This window comes from Lepidochelys kempii, chromosome 2 (assembly GCF_965140285.1).
Source record: "Lepidochelys kempii isolate rLepKem1 chromosome 2, rLepKem1.hap1, whole genome shotgun sequence".
NCBI lineage: Eukaryota > Metazoa > Chordata > Testudines > Cheloniidae > Lepidochelys > Lepidochelys kempii.
The window spans coordinates 186,920,313-186,939,659 of record NC_136381.1 but is presented as its reverse complement, the minus strand read 5'-3'; the positions used below and the strand labels follow the sequence as shown (position 1 = coordinate 186,939,659).

General features: G+C 41.5%; 2 protein-coding genes across 3 annotated transcripts in view; one reads left to right on the top strand and one right to left on the bottom strand.

Annotated features, from left to right (window-relative positions):
- Window positions 1-19,347, top strand: part of CRTAP (cartilage associated protein) — a 105,568-nt gene that overhangs the window by 38,087 nt on the left and 48,134 nt on the right. The gene's annotated exons all lie outside the window — the stretch shown is intronic.
- Window positions 2,056-19,347, bottom strand: part of SUSD5 (sushi domain containing 5) — a 70,967-nt gene continuing 53,675 nt past the window's right edge. Inside the window, exon 5 of the mRNA XM_073333072.1 lies at window positions 2,056-3,348. Within this exon, the coding sequence (XP_073189173.1) occupies window positions 2,075-3,348 (1,274 nt within the window). The 3' untranslated portion in view covers window positions 2,056-2,074. The remainder of the gene's footprint in view (window positions 3,349-19,347) is intronic.

Below are 19,347 nucleotides of genomic sequence, written 5' to 3'. Positions count from 1 at the left end.
AACAATTCTAAATAGGATGTTATGTTGGAAGAGCCTCCATGTTTGCAATAACTGAAACAACATTGAATCTAAAAGGCAAGAGTTTTCATTGTAACAATTAGGCAAGATCTTTCTTGCCTAGGTTTGTTTTTATATTTCAAACCAAATAAGCAGTTTTTATGAACGTATGTATCTCCCACTGTTCCACATAATCTCTTTGACCACTTTCTACTCCCCTTCAGTTCATCAGAGAATAAAAGCATAAGAATGGCCATACTGGGTCAGACCAGTGGTCCGTCTAGCCCAGCATCCTGTCTTCTGTCAGTGGCCAGTGCTGGATACTTCAGAGGGAATGAACAGAACAGGGCAATTATTGAATTGTCCAGTGCTAGCTACCGGCAGTCAGGGGTTTAGGGACACCTAAAGCACAGGGTTGCCTCCCTGACCATCTTGGCTAATAGCCACTGATGGACCTTTTCTCCATGAACTTATCTCATTCTTTGTTGAACAGTTATTCTTTTGGTCTCCACAATATCACCTAGCAATGAGTTCCATAGGTTGACTGTGCATTGTGCAAAGAAGTACTCTGCTGTCTCGTAATTTCATTGGGAGATCCCTGGTTTTCGTATTAGGTAAAGGGGGTAAATAACACTTACTTTCTCCACACCGTTCAGGATTTTATTGACCTCTAACATCTCCCACCTTACTCCTCTCTTTTCTAAGATGACTAGTCCTCGTCTTTTTAATCTCTCCTCATCTGGAAGCTGTTCCATACTCCTAATAATTTTTGTTGCCCTTCTCCATGCTTTTTCCAATTGTAATATTTTTTTTGAGATGGGATGCCCAGAACTGCACACAGTATTCTAGGTATTGGAGTACCATAGATTTATATCATGACATTATTTTTCTGTCTTATTATCTATCCCTTTCCTAATGGTACCTAATATTGTTAGGTTTTTTGACTGCTGCTGCACATTGAACAGAAGTTTTTCAGAGGACCATCCGTGATGACCCCAAGATCTTTTTTTTTTTTTACCATATTTGAATATACAAGTGTACTTCAGTCATCCCACAGAATAATGTGGCAAATATATTCTACATAACATTTTTAATTCATACGTTATAGACTGTGTATTTAAATTCAACATCTGGATCAGTTGGTCTTAAAGCACTATTACTCAGAAGAACAAATTACTTTTGATGTATTTTCCTGCCAAGGGCTTTATTCCTGTCTGACTCCTTGATGAGTAAGGGGCTACTCATAGCACCTGAAAGGAGGAGTGCACTGACTATCACAGTGCTTACTTATTTTAAAGGAAGAATGGAGTTTTCTAGTATTTGTATTATCTCAATTCCAGTGAGAAAGCATTACTTCCACAAAAAAAGATTAATATAAAAAAAGGCACTTCTTTCCTAAGGTTAAAACAACACCCACCAACCCCAAAGTATCCTAATGTCCTACATGTTTGGTTAATGTGCTTCAAGAAAATTTCACAACATTGAAGAAAAGTACCTTAGTGATCATCTCTCCAAATGCAATATCACCCATTACATTAACATACTGTACCAAATATTTTTCCTCACATGATATGCCATGTAATCATTGGTTTTGGTCTACCCTGACAAATTTGGTTAGTTCTAAAAGAAATAACAAATGCCAACATATGTGGTAGCTCAAAGAGAGACTTTTGCCCCCCATCTCTTTTGTTTCATTGAGAGTAAAGCAGAAAGGTCTGACCAGTCACGCCATTGGCTTGTAACCAGACAATGTCATAGACAAAGAATTTGCTTTTATTAATTAATATGAGCAAAATGTAAATGTTGAATGATCTCCAGTTGCGCTACCAAACACATTCTTTTTTGCTGAGATCTCCAAAAAGACCCTTGTGGTAAAAATGTACAGTTTCTTTAACACTGAAATGTCAAGATATATTAAGTTGTTATTTCGAACAGCTGAACTTCCTTATGTCCCACACAGGTTTTTTTGTTTGGGTTTTTTTTGCCCCCTGTTTCCTGCACTGATGGATTTTAGTGTCCACCATTCATGTGACTTTTTTTCTTGCTTTGTAGTGTCTGCCCAAAAACAGGTAGCAGGTTAGACTTTCTGCATTTCAATCTGTTGGTGGTGATGGGGATGTCTAGCCTGACCTTTTCCATTCAATTTATATACAGAACTCTTCTGTTGCCGTTTTTTGAAACACCACACTGCCAGTATACATGCAAACAGTAATAAACATAGAACAATCACAGTGATAGCTATCATGGGACCTTTACTTGGGCTAGGACAATCCTCTCCTACACAAGGTTCAGAAGTGGGGAGAAGTTTTTCTCCTGTGCCATAAGTGAGATTTTCTTGCTCAAGTAATTCATTAGACAATGAGTCAGAAAAGACATCCCGAGTTGGTGTAGTGGTTGCTGCTTGTGTTGGGTATGCTGTTGTTTTTTCTGCCTCTGGATATGGAATGTGGTCAATGGGACTGACTGTTGTAGAGGTTTTCAATGTAGCAGTTTTCAAGGTGGGGTAGTCATGCTGTGTAGTTGTTGTAGTAGACTCCTGAGTCACAAATCCCAAAGATGTAGTTGGGTGATACCTGATCACATCCTCAGAGCCCTTGCTAGCACTCACGTTCTCGGGAGCACTTGTTGGTGTTAGTACTAACGGTACTTCTTTGATCCCATAATCACGTATCCTTTTTGGGGCTGCCATGATCTGTGTTAAGTCCTTGTCTGGAGCTGGATTACTGTTGCCTGCTTTTCTAACTTCAACATGATTTGGTTGATCAGTTGTAAGGATAATGTCATCTTCTGTTCCCATCGATCCATCAACCTTATCCTCCTCTTCGTCATCCTCCACTGCTTCCTGAGTTACAGGGTAACCATCTAACCAGGATTCATCAGTATTGGTGACTGTATCTTTCATTGCCTTTGTATCATTGTTCACAAGAACAGGTCCAATGGGGAAATCCTTGCTGTCATAAATCATTTTGTTGCCAGGTTCATTATAGATGGTTTTCACTACAATGTGGTTGTTGCCATCAGAAAATTGTGTTTTAGTGGCATCGTTTGTGTCTTTGTCAGATTCAGGCTCATTGAAAGACTCTGCAGGGAACCAAAACAAGTGTTTTTGGCTCAGCAGTGACACAGGTGATTCAGTTGATGCCTTGCTTCCTTTCTCAGTAGAATCTATATCCTGAGTAACATCTTTGCTGCTTCCAACTCTTTCTGCCTCTGTATCTTTAGGGTGGGAAAACTCCTGCTCTTGTTCCTCCACCCCTTCCTCTTCGCCATGCTCTTCCTCATGCTCAGCCACAGGCATCGATCTGTCATCAGGAAAATTATCTTCATAGTCAATGTGTGCCTCAGTTTCATCTGAAAAAGTTTTTTAAAAAAGTTTAATTTGGTAGAAAAAACACTGGGCTCCTGGAATGAGGACTTGTTGTTATGCTTTGAATTAAGTGTTGTGCAGTGGTGTCCTTTAAAACATGGCTTACCATATTTTACATGTAGTTCTGCCTTTCCTTGAAATATAAGTGATCACCACAACTCTGATATATTATAGCAAGTTATATACAGTGTGGATAAAGTTGCTACAATTTTAACTTTAAATTTACTGACTTTCCAACACTCTTAAAAAAACACACACAATTTATTATGCCCCCAGTTAAAGTTGCATACATGTTTCCACTCTAAAGAGCCTTTTCAGTTGCTTATAATTTTATCAAGTGTTCACCTTTTGGACTGTTTTCCAACTCTGCTCCCTGAGGGCAACATTTTTAAAAATTTGAGCAAAACAGTTCAGCCATTTTCAAGCAGAGGGGAAAATGGGAGGAAAAGAGACTGTTCTGCTTTTGTTTCAAAAGTTTCAAATTTTTAAAAATAGTCCTAAATATTTACAGGAAAATATTCCCTGGGACACATGCCTTCCAGTGGTCTGGTGAAAATTAATTTTTATTTGCCCAATTTATGAAGGTTTAAATATATGTGTGTGTATAATGTCGTCTATTATGCACAATTTTTATCATTTTTTTTAATGACGTCCCAGTGTTCCACTGACACTGTGCTTGTGCATATGTGAATTGGTAGGAATTTCTCATCCATATGTGATCTGGAAATTGACTGATGTATACATGCAAAGAGGTAAAGTTAAGGTTTACAGGCATTTCCTGATCCCTGAGTGTTTTACTTTGAAGCCTTACACTGCCAACACTGATATTTCAATTAAATGTTCTCTTAGTGTTGGGATTTAATATTACCAACCATAATACCTCTTTAAAGCTTTTTTCTGGGAACTATATTCCATTGTCAGAAACTGCTTCCCAATGATTAGCACTGCCAAATTTATAAAAGTCAAACCTGATGCTGTTTTTATACCAAATATCAACAAGACAAAGGGATGGTGTTGAAATCCTGGGCCTGTTGAAGTCAATCGGAGTTTTGCCATTGACTTCTAAAGGGTCAGGATTTCACTCTGAATCTCTAATGCTAGACCACCGTATGCAACAAAAAGTATATAACTGCTGATTGTATAAAAACAGCTTGCTCCTATCAAGGTATCCTTCAAGGAAAGACTAAAACAATTTCTAGAATACATTGCTAAAAATCTACTTTTGAAGAGGTGTAGTATTTGATGTATTTGACCTGAAGAGTCAAACTAAGTCTTGACTATTGAAGTCAATGGGAGTGTGCCTCAAAAAGGACTATCAGATTAGGCCCTATAAACACAGAGGAACGATATTGCCACTGAAATACAGTCAGCTCTTTAGTGGAAGGGTAGCAGCCCTGGGGCCCTTTGCATTCTGCACAATAACAGAGTAGGGGAAATTCTGGCTAGGGATACACAGAGAAACCTTTGATCTTCTGATATGTGCCATGGGACTTTGTCCAATACAGAGCAGACAGGACCTCATCTGGAAAACACTCACTGTATGTGATATGGAGCTGTATTTATGCACCTCAGAAGAATGAAAGGCTTGCCTGCTGGGATGTAAAACTATGGTGCCAGGTATTTAAATACTGATACCTAGAATTCAGAATAATACCCTCAGCCATCACCATTTGGACTACACATCTATTTCAATAAATAGATTGTTACCAAGAGGGCTGCTGGAACAATTTTTACTGTGGGGGTGCTGAGAGCCATTGAACCAGACTAAAGCTTGTACATAATGGAAACCACTTCAATCCAGGAGGTGCTGCAGCACCCCCAGCACTCCTAGTTCCAGCACCTATGGTTACCAAAGAACAATCAAGTGCAGTATGGAGGAAATAACATCATTTTTGAGTTTGATACAGAGACACTCCCCCAGCCCTTTCATCCCCACTACTCATTGCACAACAGCCTGAAATAATCAAGGCTTACAACACTAAACAAAAGTTTCAATTAAAGACAAAAAATAGAAGACTGCATTACTATTTATATTTCTGCTGTTATTTGAGAAATAATTACAGTCCAATGAAAATTTTGCTATCTAGGCAGGATGCCTGATTTTGAGCTCACATCAGTTTTACTCAACTGAAAGTAGATGCAATTGCTCCTGGTTCGTGCTGGCATACAAGCCTGGAAACTAAACTGAAGCAGAAAAACCAGAGACTGTTTAACCTTCAGTGGAGATACTGAAGCAATGAACCTGAGCCTAGCGAGAGGCAGGAAAGAAATCAATAACAGGAAACTTTCAATGCATCAGTCTATAATGTACAAAGTCTTGTGTTTTTACTGTCTTGTTATAGGCTAACAATTTCGGGTGAGATTCTTGACTGGGGCCTCTCTCAGATTCTGAGTGACAGAATCTCCATGGGCTCCATCCCTGGACCCAAAGCATGTAAGAGAGCTGCACCCTTGTGCTGACTTACACTATGAGGGTAATGTGTAGCTTCACTCTCCCGAACCCCTTCCCCCAACACGCTCCCTGCTTCCCCTCATAACAAAGGGTTAGGATGTGTCTGGTGTAGGAAGCCGATACACCAGCAGAGAATTTTCCCCAGACAGAGAAACTTCTCCAATGGCCCTCTCTGGTCAGTTGAAAACATGGGAAAACTTCCATGCGATGCAGAGTGGATTTAGCAGACAGGAGAATTCAGCCCTTTGAAGCACAAACATTTCTGGTAGGACACAAATTCTTCTAACTATTCATAAAAATGTGCTCGTGCAATCTTTCATATCTTAACTGGTATTTGGAAGATTACCAGAATATTTAATCAACAGGTTTGTAAAATAAAATCACATATAAACTGTCAACAAAATATAAAACAGCTACAACATGCCAGCCTCGATGCCTTAATTCCCTTCTCCCACTCATGAATTTTACCACAGTGCCCTCTGGAAAGAATGCCTCACGCCAGCTTGCCAAGTCACCACCTCCTACTTATTCAAATCCCTCCTAAAAAATCTCTGTGTGATGCCTGTTACAACCTGGCCCAGTCATCCTCTGTAAGTAGACCCAACATGCTTCTAAGCCACTGTAGACTACACAATCCAACTGCAGTGAGGATGAGGGGCAGCGAGCGACAGAGGGAGGCAGGAAGATGGAGTGAGTGGGCTGGGGCCTCGGAGAAGGGGCAGGGCAAGGGTGTTTGGTTTTGTTCAGTCAGAAATTTGGCAACCCTACATGCCCCAGACCCTGGAACCAGGACCTCAGACCTTCTGAGCCCCCTAGGCCTGTCTACACAGCGTTTTGGAGCATGTGGGAATGCGCCTCCTAGCCCAGAGACTCATGCTGGGTGCTCTAAAAGTAGCTGCATTGACGGCACTTTGAAGTTGCAGGTTGGGATGGAGTTCTGAAGCCTAGCAGGGTTACCAGTTTTGGTTGGATGTATTCCTGGAAATTTCATCACATGACATAATCTTTAATTCTTGGAGACTCCAGGACAATCCTGGAGGGTTGGCAACCCTTAAGCATAGGGAAGGGTGTGGGCTTTAGAGTCTAAGCTCTACCCCAACACTAAACTTCAAAACGTTGTCTGTGCAACTACTTTTAGAGGCCCGCTTATCTGAGTCTGTCAATGCAGGTTCTCAGGTTTGCTCCCAGGGGGTCCAAAACGCTGTATAGACTTCCTCCTTTTTGCCTGCACATGCTCCCCCACCACCCCAGAGATCCACTCTGACTTCTAGTTTAATTCTTTTGGGGAAAGTGTGGTAGGAAGGCAAGGAACACAGAATTTATTAGGTTTCAGAGTAGCAGCCATGTTAGTCTGTATCCACAAAAAGAACAGGAATACTTGTGGCACCTTAGAGACTAACAAATTTATAAGGGAATTTCTTAACCTGTTCTTAAAAAGCACTAGAGATTAACAGATTTTTGCAAAATAAAAGTCCTGAGATGCAGCTCCTGCTCCACCCCGGTCTGATCTCACCCATTCTGTGAGGCAGAGCAGGTCCTGTCAGTGTTTCAGGCTAGGCAGAGTCCCTCCTGCCTTCTCTCTCTCTTTCCAGCCCAGTCTGCTGGCCCGTGGAGATAGATGGCTCTGATTCACACAGAGAGAGAAGCACTTCCACACAATCTGTCTCTTTCTGCAGTGTGCTCCACTGGCATGCTTGATCGCTTTATGTCCCCGTGTTCTTGTGATATGAAACAGGGCAAATAGGAGCACACAGTTTACCTTGTCTGCCATTATTTATTTTGGAAGCCTGTATTCCCTCTCACTCATCTCTTCTCTAAACAGTCCCAATCTCTCTTCATATGGAAATTTTTACAAGTGTCTAATCAGTCTTCACACCTGGCTCTGAAAGCCTTCTATTTCTAAAATATCCCTTTTGAGATAGGGGGACCACAGTAATCCAGGTGAGGTGAGGGTGTAACATTGATTTTATATGTTGGTGTTTAACCAACCCATCTGCCACCCTCTCCGTACTCTCTCTCTCTCTCTCTTTTTCTGTGGGTGGTGTAGCATCATTATCTGTTTTTCAGATAGGAAGTTCTTCAGGCCAGGAGCTTTATTTTGTGTATTGAACAGCTTTATTTTGTGTATTGACAGATCACTTTGTCAATGCTAAATAATAGTAATAAATGGCCTTGCTACATAAAGTGAAATTCTGTCTTTTCAGAATCTCTTTTGAAATACATTTTCTGTTCTTTAGAAGGATTTTCCTACTGAAATATCTAAGCCAAGTAATAGCATGAGCTCTTGATAAAATGTTGGTCTCCTATCAAGGACCCAGAATTTGTTCTCTTTGGGCCCAGTTGCAGCACTGTAAATTGCCAGTGTAGACAAGCCCTTAGATAATCATTGTGGTCCAGGTTGTAAAGCTGCTATAGCATATTCTCATATGCAGTGTCTGGTGTTTGTACAGTTTATAGCAAAGAAGACTATATACATAACTAATGTTAGCTTAGGGGATGCCAGAATGAAAGGATCTATTAATCTCTTTAAACATCAAAGGAAGCATTGCCCTGAAGCTTTGGCCTCATATAGTCCTGGATTGCTTCCCGTAGTAGTAGTAGTAGTAGCCCATTCTTTCTTCTTGGTTTTAGACCTCTAGATGAGGCCTGCATTTGGTATTTAGCAAGTTAATGTTATGAGGACAGCCTTTTTAGCAGCTGTGGGCCCTATGTTGCCGGCACTGGAGCTTACTTTTTACACTCAGTTTTGCCCACTACCTAAACACTTTTTGGAGCTTTCTACCTTCCTGGTTATAGGATCATAACTGAAGAGTAGTGACCAAAGTCCACCCCTTATTTAAACAGCTGTAGCCTTTATTTACTTGCATTTAAACCAATTACCAGCTGGTTTTAAAGTGGCTGTACCTTTCCTTTTAGGCAGACTTGGCTTTAAAAATGCTCGTATTGAAAAGCATTGGTCCAAGATCCAAGTCTTTTTTTATTCAGAGTCCCAAACGCCTGCCCCCCACATTACTGCTGGGGACTCAGGGACTAATGAGAGTAAGGGACTACTTAATGTGACTAAGGATAGCAGAATCTCACCCTATGGAAATCATAATAATTAATACCTTCCATTTCTATACGGTACCTTTAATCTAAATCCCAAATTGATTTCCAAACATTAATGAATTAAGTCTCTTACAATCCTTCTGAAATGGGTATAGTGATATCTGTTTGACAGGTGATCATGCTGTGGTATAGAGCTGTGAAGTGATTTGTCTAAGGCCACAAAGTGAGTGAGTGCAGAGCTGAAAACAGGAACCATGGATAACAATATTTTTTGACAGGCCTGTGAAATATTTTGCCTGTGAGATTATACCACCCTGTTCCCCCTACGCACCCCCCCCCACAAAGGAATAGACTTTTGTCCCAACATGTCCCAAAATAATAGTAATAAAAAAGTGTACTGACTTTTATTCATCATCCTATTCTGCCTTAATGTGAATTGATAACAATCTTAGTTTTTAAAAATGATTGTAGTGGGACTATGCTAGAAAGGGTGAGGTTGTAGAATCTGGCCCATAGTGCTTTGGGATGAAAGCTGTTACAGATATTTATTATGAGTGGAATTTTCAAAAACACTTAGCCCTGGTCTACACTAGAGGGGGGGATCGATCTAAGTTACGCAACTTCAGCTACGTGAATAATGTAGCTGAAGTTGATGTACTTAGATCGACTTACCGTGGTGTCTTCACCATGGTGAGTCGACTGCTGCCGCTCCCCCGTCAACTCTGCCTGTACCTCTCGTGGCGCTGGAGTACAGGAGTCGATGGGAGAGCGCTCAGGGGTCGATTTATCACATCTAGACTAGACACGATAAATCGATCCCCACTGGATCGATCACTACCTGACAATCCGGCAGGTAGTGAAGACATACCCTTAGTGTTGGCCTCATTCGGCTTCCACTGAAGTCAATGGTAAAATTTACTCCAAAGGGAACAAAGCCAGGTCAAAGATGAATGCTTTTGAAAACCCCACCTTGTATGTTTCTTTTAGTGCCCAGCATGGGTCCTTTTCAAGCAGAGGTGATGTGATCTCTGCTCTCACGAGCTAACAGTCTAAAAGGACAAAAAAACAGACCAGGGAAAGCAATAAAATATACAAGCAAAAGGATAAAAGTAAAGGCTGGCAAGCATCATTTTAGTTCAAATTTGGGGACAGGGAATTGATATGATTTCTCATATATCTGTTATGACTTGTTTTTTAGAACATAAGCTTTTGGAGGTATTTATTCTGTTTGACCAGTGCCAGGTACAATGAGGCCTCTAGGAGCTTTCACAATGTAAATGTTAATGCTCGTATCAGTTTTGTGTGTATACAGGCGTTCTCAAACTTCATTGTACCGTGACTCCCTTCTGACAACAAAAATTACTACATGACCCCAGCAGGAGTAACTAAAGCCTGAGCCCGCCTGAGATCCTGCTGCCCCGGGTGGAGGGACCAAAGCCCAAGCCCAACCACCCTGTTTGGGGAGCCAAAGCCTGAGCCCCACTGCCTGTGGCTTGGGTGGCCAAAGCCTGGGGCTTCAGTCTCAAGCAGGGGACCTGTAACCTGAGCCCCACCACCCAGGGTTGAAGCCTTTGGGCTTCAGCTTTGACCCCCGGTAATAGGCTCGGGCTTTGGCCCTGGGCCCCAGCAAGTCGAACGCCAACCCTGGCAACCCCATTAAAACAGGGTCGTGACCCACTTTGGGGTCCCAACTCTCAGTTTGAGAACCACTGGTCTATAATAAACCAATGGTTTAGGGCAGAAAAAAGGAACATTGTCACTTAGCAAGTGGTGGTTTCCTTTTCCCCCTTTAAGACAGCCAGAGTATGTCACACAATACCAGCTTTCAGATCCTTATTACAATCCCAAGCTTCAGGATATATTTTCTGAAACAAATACATTCTCTTCACTGCAGAAGAAAAAATAATAAACTGCAAAAATGTATTTTCCTGTTCTCTGCCTAAGGTTGCTTTGTTTGGGTTGAAATTCCTGTGTTTTCAGTTTTAACACAGTGCCCTTTCATAGTGGGAAATGGCAAGAAACAGTAACTATATAGAAGCATTTTTTCCCTCAAGAATATCTTGATTAAAAAGTATAGTGCATTACCTCAAGTGTGTAAAACATTTTAGGCCTCTTGCAGCATATTCTTTATTAATTTTTGATGTACTTCATTGTATCCATAATCCATTGACGACAACCAAATGTCAAACTTTAAGATTATTTTGTTCAATGCGCTTGTGCTAATTCTTCCAAAATCTTTCAGATTGTACCCTTATTAATTAATTATTTTTAAGCTGGGCAATAGTAATATATGACAAACAAAGCTTGTAGAGTAATCATAATATTATGTAGCTCTTACATGGCACTTTTTGTCTAGAAATCTCAAAATGTTTTGCAAAGCTGGGTGAGAATAATTTATTCTCATTTTACAGATGGAGGCAAAAAAAGGGCACAAGGAGGTGAAGTCATTTACCCAAACTCACAGAGTGAGTCATTGGCAGAATTGGGACTAACAACCTGTTTTTTTGATTATCAGACCTGTGTCCTCCCTATTGGTCTATGTGGCCTCTATGTGTAAAAGCATTAAGGCTGATTATGTATCTAGTCACTCAGAGCAGTTTCAGAATCAAGCCAGTTGTTTGGGAAATGTCATTTTAATGTAACAGTTTTTCCACACAGGAATTAGATATGCATTACAGTATCTTTTTTGTGGTTCCTGTCTCTGACAGGAATCAGGTGCAATAAAAGTTGTGATACATGTTTCCAAAAGTAAACCTTCACTGAAATAGAATCACTTTCCAGCATCAAAGCATCTGAAAAGCTCTGTTCATGGTCCTCCGCTGGAACATGTTCCCCAAAAACATTTAGTGATTATTTTTCTCTGCTGTACCAGAAAATATCAACAACCACATATAACCCAGCTTCCTTTTAATTCTAATTCAATTCTTTTGATTAATTCTTTATACTAAATTCTCAATTTTTTTATAGTTAATTCTAAGGTTGCAAAACAGGCATCCCAGAAGCCTAAATTACATTTCAAAAGTGACTTATGCATATAGGAGCCTAAGGGCTTGTCTACACAGGAAGCTATTGTGAAAAAAGGTAATATGTGAATGTAAAGCACAATAGCTGTTCCTCACTATCTCCTCATGTGGACATTCTTATTCCACAGTAAAAGAGCCTTTGTGAATTAAGTTAATCCACAAGAAAGCACTCAGTCCAGAATAAGAGTGTCTACATGCAGAGCTAGTGAGGAATAGCTATTGCACTTTACAATCACATCCTAGTTTATTTCACTAAAGTTTCCTCACGTAAACAAGGCCTTGGGTTCCCAAATCACTTGGGCACTTTCAAAAATGTAACGGCTGTAGTACTAGTGATGACTCACTTTTACGGAAAACTGCTTTGACTTTTCCTCCTTTTTACCCAGTATTTGCTGGTGTCTATTCATGACATTAAATAACGGAGCAGATCCCAAACATTCCAGGCATGTGTATTCTGAAATGGGGACAGTAATGCCAATCAGTGTAGACCATTTTCATTCCATTTGGAATTTTGAGAGGCTCTTTCTGTTTTACTTGTCTGGTCCCAGTTGTGTCATGACTGCCCAATCCTTTTTTAAAGAAGTGGAAAGTTCTGCCAGAAATAATTTCTTAGAAGTTTGATACTTCTCTGAACAAGCAGTGAAATGTTGACAAGGAAATTCTGAATACTGTTCCAGTCCCAAGCTTTAGTTATTGAATGGAATTATGTACAAAAGTAGAGAAAAAAAGCAAAGGAACTCATTTGAAAATTATGTCAGAAACTGTATGCAGTGGGTCACTTTGGCTGAGTTATTTTTATCTAAATTAGAAATAAAGCTGGTTGCGGGGACAGATCCTCAGCTAGAATAAATTAAATCAGTAGCACTTCTTATAATTTTATCATGAGTTTTACAATGTTTCATTTGTTTTCTTAAAGCACTAATTCCTGGAGTAATGTCACTTAGTGAGAATCTCCGCTTTCACTTTGAAAAAAAGGAAATATCTAGCCTTTGTGGTTGCACAGAAAAGCTTTGAAAACATGTCCCAAGTCTATTCTAAATGTTTAAGAAAATAGGAAAATAAAAAGAATCCTAATTTTAAAAAAGTTCATGATTTTTGCACTAATTTCATGATTTTTGCAGGTGGGGGTATGTTAACTTCATGTTGGAATGGTGGAGGGGTTGAGATAAGATACTATGTAGACTAGTTGAAAGTATTAGTTACGAGACACCATACATTTTCTAAAGGTTAAAAGCCAACAGTGTAATCTTGGCTCCATTCTAGTAAATGGCATATCTCCCAATGACTTTAATGGGGCAAGGATGTGTAGGATGGGATTTCCAAGAGGGATGAGTGTTGGCCTAATTCTGCTCCTACTTAAGACAAGATTTTTACTAGTGCAGCATTGTCAACCCTAAAAGTTAAAACATCATGAGCCAGACCCCAAAAATCACAAGACTTTTTTAAAAAAAGACTGTTGTCTTTTTTATGAGGGGTGTCTGTTGATTTCTGAACTCCCCATACCCATACCCACTATATCTGAGAGAGAGAATTAGTGTTGCCCACTCTCTCAAATGTATTGAGTAAAGTGACTTTGGCTCCCACTTCAGGACCAATCCCTATTTGCCTGATGGCACAGAGCTTCCAGCTTCTCCTCAAACCCCAACATTCTAGTTAAGTCCATACCCCGTCATCTCCACATCTGTCCATCTGCCCAGTAATTAATTACACACTTCTAGCCCCCACATCTGCCTGTCCCCCCAGGCCCCACACCAGCTCTGGGGTCCTTCACCCCCTTCCCAGTCCAGGGAGAGGGGGGGACACTGCAGGTGCTTTTCTCCCCTTTCCCAGGCCTGGGAGGAGGTGGCTCTAGGGTTTCTTCACCCCTTTCCCCCCTTTTCTCTAGGCCTGGTATTATAGGAATGGTTTTACTGTAGACTCTGCCCCAGACTTCCTGTGAGACCTGGGCACATAGGTTAAGTTATCCGTGTCTTAGCTTTCCCAACCTATAAAATTGGAATAAAGCCTATCCACAGGAATATTTGGCATGACTAATACTTGAGCTCCTCCAATCTAAGGTGCTGAATAATTGCAAATTATTATTATTTGAAAACTCATTTATTTTGAGAAACATGGAAACATCCACACCCCTGAGAGAGATCATTAAGATGACCTAACCTCGAGTTTAGCCATTCTGTTGACCTAGCTACCACTTCTCAGGGAGGAGGAGGAGGAGGAGGATTACCTTCAACAATGGGAGAATCCCTCCGGTCACTGTAGTAAGTTCCTACGCTGAAGTGCTACAGCTGTGGCACTGATGCATTTTAAGCGTAGCTACCGTATATACCGAGGCTGAAGGTGAGGGCCAGAAAGGACTTAACGCAGAGGGGCAGTGGAGGGGCTTACCTGCTGATGTCTCACACCAGAGAGCTGGGCCCAGAGTAACAGTAAGAGGGCTGGAGGAGTGGGGGATGCTCCCCTGGTTAGGATGATCTCCCAGCAGAGAGGCTATGGTGGTTCCCAGTGGGGTTGTGCTCCATTTGGAAGGGCTGGGGGGAGGCTACCCTAGCAGAAAGACAGAAGAGGACTGAAAAAGAGTCCAGGTGTGGTAGGAGGCACTGATGTGTGGTACGTGAGGCATCAAAGGGTGAGATGTTTTGGGATTTTCATGACTACATGCACTGGTGTGTTCAGTGGAGGCAAGAGAGCCTGGTGTAGAACTCTTGGGTTACCTGAGAGGGGAAACTGAGGTGGGTGCACGGTTGTTCCTATGACAGAAGCTCTAGGGGTGTAGTCTGGCCATTGCTGCTTCGCTTTGTAACCGCACTTAGCTGCCTTGGTCCTGCAGATAGCACTGAGCATGCGGCTCCTCGGCCTCCTAGCAACAGGGGGCATTGTGGTGCTGCTCCTTCCTGGACTCTTCCCTCTGCTTCCTGTCAGTGAAAAGCAGAGAAGGGCAACCCAGCACCACAAGGTGACCACCTGCTCCCAGCTAGAGAAGAATGGATGGGACGAGAGGACCTAGTGACCCCCCCCGGCAAAGAGGGACAGTCTGGGGTACATCTGAGAGCCCACCCCCAGGAATAAGAGACTGAGGGAGGCTCCCTATCCCACAGTAAAAGGGTGCTAAATGTAGGGGAGTGCCAGAGGGAAGGGAGAACAGGGAGGAAAAATGCAGAAATTCTCTCCATCTTCTCCAACAAGGGAGCAGCTGAGGAACATGACCCATGGGGTGGAGGTGAAGCTGGGTACCCTCTGATGGGGCATTAGTGCCTCTCAAGTGGAGGCAGTGAAGCGGAATAAGACACCTCCCTCAGGAGCAAAAGAAAGGGGAATAGAGACCCTCCCCGCACCTGTGAATGAGTCATGAGACTGCTAATAAAACAAACTTCTAAGGAGAATAGGGGGGCAGGAGAGGGAAATGGAGACCGCCAAGTGTGTGGAACAGGGTGGAAAAAGATTCCACTGAAGAAAAGAGAGACCCTGCCCCCAGTGGGGAATGCCATGAGGAGAGCCAAGTATGAAGACAGTGGAGAGAGACCCCAGAGCGGGACAGGAACCTCTAATCAGACCTAAGGAGAGACACTTACAAAGGGAGGAAGAGAGCAACTGCAAAAAGAGCCCCAAGGGGGAAAAGAGAGGTGAGAGCCACCACCCAATGGGAGAGGGAAGTGGAGAGACCCACAAGGATGAGGCAGTGAAGCAGATGATCAAATGGTGAAAAGTACCCAAGGAGGGAGAGAGGAATGAAACCGAGTGGGTGGGGGAAGGGGACTTAGGGCAGACCCCTAGAAGAGGAGACACTCCAGTAAGAGGCTGTCAGTGAAGAGAGAGATTCCAGGAGGAAAGAGATGGAGTGAGACCACAGTGATGCAACCTAGTGGGAGGGAAGAGAATAGGGCAGCAAGAGAGAGGAGGGATGGAGGGAAGGACAGAAAAATTAATCAGCAGAAAAACAAATGCTGAAAATAACAGAAAGAAAGAGACAGATGAAGAGACAGAAGGAAATAAAAATGTTGAATGACAGTTGAAAAGGAATAGAAGATAAATCATAGGAGACACAGTAAGTTATTATTCTTATCTGGCTAGCACCAATAGTTGCAAGGCACTTTACAGACTGGTGTAAATTGAAGGTGCCTGCCCTAAAGACCTCACAGACTACACAGGCAATGTATAATTGAAGGAAAATAAGTAGTGACGAAAACCAATACAATTGACGTTTTGTTTGGATTTATTACTATAAGTTTAAAGAAAGCTTAGTGCCAGAAGATTACCTGAAAACACTTTGATTTTTATATAGCAGGAACCCTCACGTGATATGATTGTACGGAAGCAGGGGTGTTTGGTTGGTCTGGTTCTATGGGTATTAGAACCCCAGTATCCTATGTATGGGGGTAACATGCTTTGTTTTGTTGTTAACAATGATGCTGACTTCTTCAGTATATTTTTCTGTGTTTCTGTGTGCATCTGATGAGAAATGTATGATAGTATTAAGAACCCTGTGGGTGTGCTAGTTCTGGTGCAGGAAAATTAGCATTTTAAAGGAACAAATTTTGGCCACGTGGCAATTTATTGAAGTACAGATATAGATAAGCTTACTTTTTTTGGTTCCAAGTTTTAAAGTTTTTATAACTTTTCTAAAATTCAGAAAATTGTGCAAACTTTATTCAAAATCTATTGGTGGAAGATGCCTGGTTCTTCTCTCTCTGCGCCTCTACCCTCCTTTCTTTCTCAGCCTTCCCAAACACTAATTCAGTTTCCCCAGCTTTGGTTGGCTGTCTACAGGTGTGTATATTGCCCCAAAATTTCCCACTGGCAATGGCAATAATGAAAGCATTAGAGTAGAAAGGGCTGCAAGCATTTTAAGAACTGTGTTGTCTAAGCCTGCTGGAAGCAGAAATATGTGACAAAATGCTTAAGATGTCAATGGTGCATTGTCTACACTAGTGCTCCTATCATTGGTGGAGCTGAATATCTGAGAATATGTATACATGACACAGCTTTTAGTGACACGGCTGTGTCGCTACAGCCATGCCACTAAAAGGTGCACAGTGTAGCTGCTGTTTGTCGGCTCTCCTGCTGACAAAAAACTTCCACCCTCAACGAGAAGCCTTAGCTTTGTCGTCAGGAAAGCACTCCTGCCCACGAAGCGCTGTTCACACCAGTGGTTGTTGTCAGCAAAACTTTTGTCTTTCAGGGGGATGTTTTTTTAACACCTCTGAAAGACAAAAGTTTTGTTGTTCAGTTGCCAGTGTAAACAAAGCCTGAGAAACTTTAGATCAAATATCCTAGTGTAGACCAGGTCTAACTGTGAGCTCTTTGTTTTTGCAGGAGAGATGTCTAAAGAGGGGTGATATGCATCAATTTTAGGTCTGGTCTCATTTAGCATCTTCATTAATGCACTGGAAGAAGGAGTAAAGTGTATTAATTAGCTTTGCAGTGAAGACTCATTTGGAAGATGAGGACAGAGAAATTATGTGAAGTGTCACAGATGAGGTAAAAGTACAGGAAAGAAATAACAAAATGAGATTTTACTTGGACAAATGCAAGCAAGCTAATCTTGAAAAAAACAATATGGAACACAGATTTATTAGAAGGTTGATACTTGGAAATCAGTAATCCTGAAAGAAACCTAGAGGTGATACTGGACAACAAATTTAAAATAAAATTGCAATGTAATATAACACCACAAATGTGATGGATGTGGTTTTGGGATGTATTCAAAGAGAGAATCTGCTCAACTTTGGCGATTCCAAACCTAGACTGTAGGATTTAATTCTGAGCATCTCTGAATTCCCTCCAGTTTGCCCAGGTCTTTCTAGAGAGTAATAAAAAGGTAATAAACACTTCACAGGATCAGGCCCCAAGTCTCTCTAAAATTAATGGGAGCTAAGGCACTAAGCTCTTTATAGAAGAAACTGAACACTTTGCAGGATTGGGCCAAAAAAATTAGCAGACAGGTGCATTCTGCACAAATTTCACACAAATTCTGCACAAATTTCTGACAGGCTTCAAGATGGAGTCATATTAGAACAGTGACAACATAATAATGGTATGGATAACACAGCGATATCTATAGTTGAGAGAACCATGTTTTATATATGCAACTCTTGCAACTTTACTATGAAAGGATATAGGGTTTTCAGATATGTACTGTACACTTCCTTTAAGTATCCAAAGGCACATGCAAAATCCAGTTTTTCATTCCAGTACCCCAGGCTGTAGCAACTCTGGTGCTCAGTGTGGAAAATAAACATAGCACAAGACATACAAAATACTGCATTCACATCTTGTGCACTGTATCTGGTAAACAATGTATTTGGCTCACTAACAGTCTCTGGGCTTAACTACCTTGAACTGCTTTGAAAAATGAACCTCTGATTTTGTTATAACATCAGCAGTTAATTCCCTTCCTTAAGTAAATAAAACAAGTATGTTAAAGACCTATGAGTCACGTCCCACATCAGAAGTAGCAAATACAAAATAATAAACAGCAGATCACTACTAAGGGGCTGGTTCTAACATCAAAAAACACACCCCTGACTGACATAAGATTCACCAAGAAAAGTGCCCGTGTGGACAGCGCTATGTCAGTGGGATGTGCTCTCCTGCCAGCATAGTTACCGCCGCTCGTTGGGGGTGGTTTAATTATGCTGGCGGGAGAGTTCTCTCCTGCTGGCATAGAGCGGCTACCCTGGAGACCTTACAGCAGCCCAGCTGCAGAGGTACAACTGTGCACTGTAAGGTTTGTAGTGTAAACATAGCCTAAGATAAGAGGGAGAACATGCAGGGAACTATTTACTATGAACTAGATAACAAGGGACAAGGAATGTAGAGATGAGGTAAAGAGGAAGTTGAATAATGGTCAGTATGTGCTGCACAGGGATTGGTTCCTGCAAAGTAACCAAGCCAAGCCAAAAATGTGTGATGCAATGTATTGTAAATACAACGAGATGTGTAATGTATAAAAAGGGAAAAGGTTTCTCTGTAACTTTGGAGCTGTGATGTACCCTGCATCCATCCACTGCCACCCTCCCTCCCCCCTGTGTTTGAGTCTGATCAACTCAACGTAGCATTGCTGTATGCCAAATAAAGATACCTGAGTGACAAAGGGTGGAGTCAAACTGAGTTCTTTGGAAGCGGAATGGAAAGATGTCTTGGAGGGAATCCCAACAATATGTAGGGCCAAATCCTGCACTTAGTTACACCCATTCCACCTCGCTGTGCAACAGCATGAAGAGTTTGATCCAGACTCTTTTGCAAAAAATACATAGATGGTAAGTTGTAGGGCCAAATTCACCATTGGTGTAGCTCCATTGGTTTTAAAGGCTATGCACCGGGGATAAACATAGCACTAAAGATTAAAATATTTAATTTTAATTAGTCTTTGCTTCCCATAAAGGAAGCTTCTGCTGATGACTTCAGAGCATACTGGTACTAGTATATTTAACACTCTGCCTTGTTACTGTTATTATCTATTA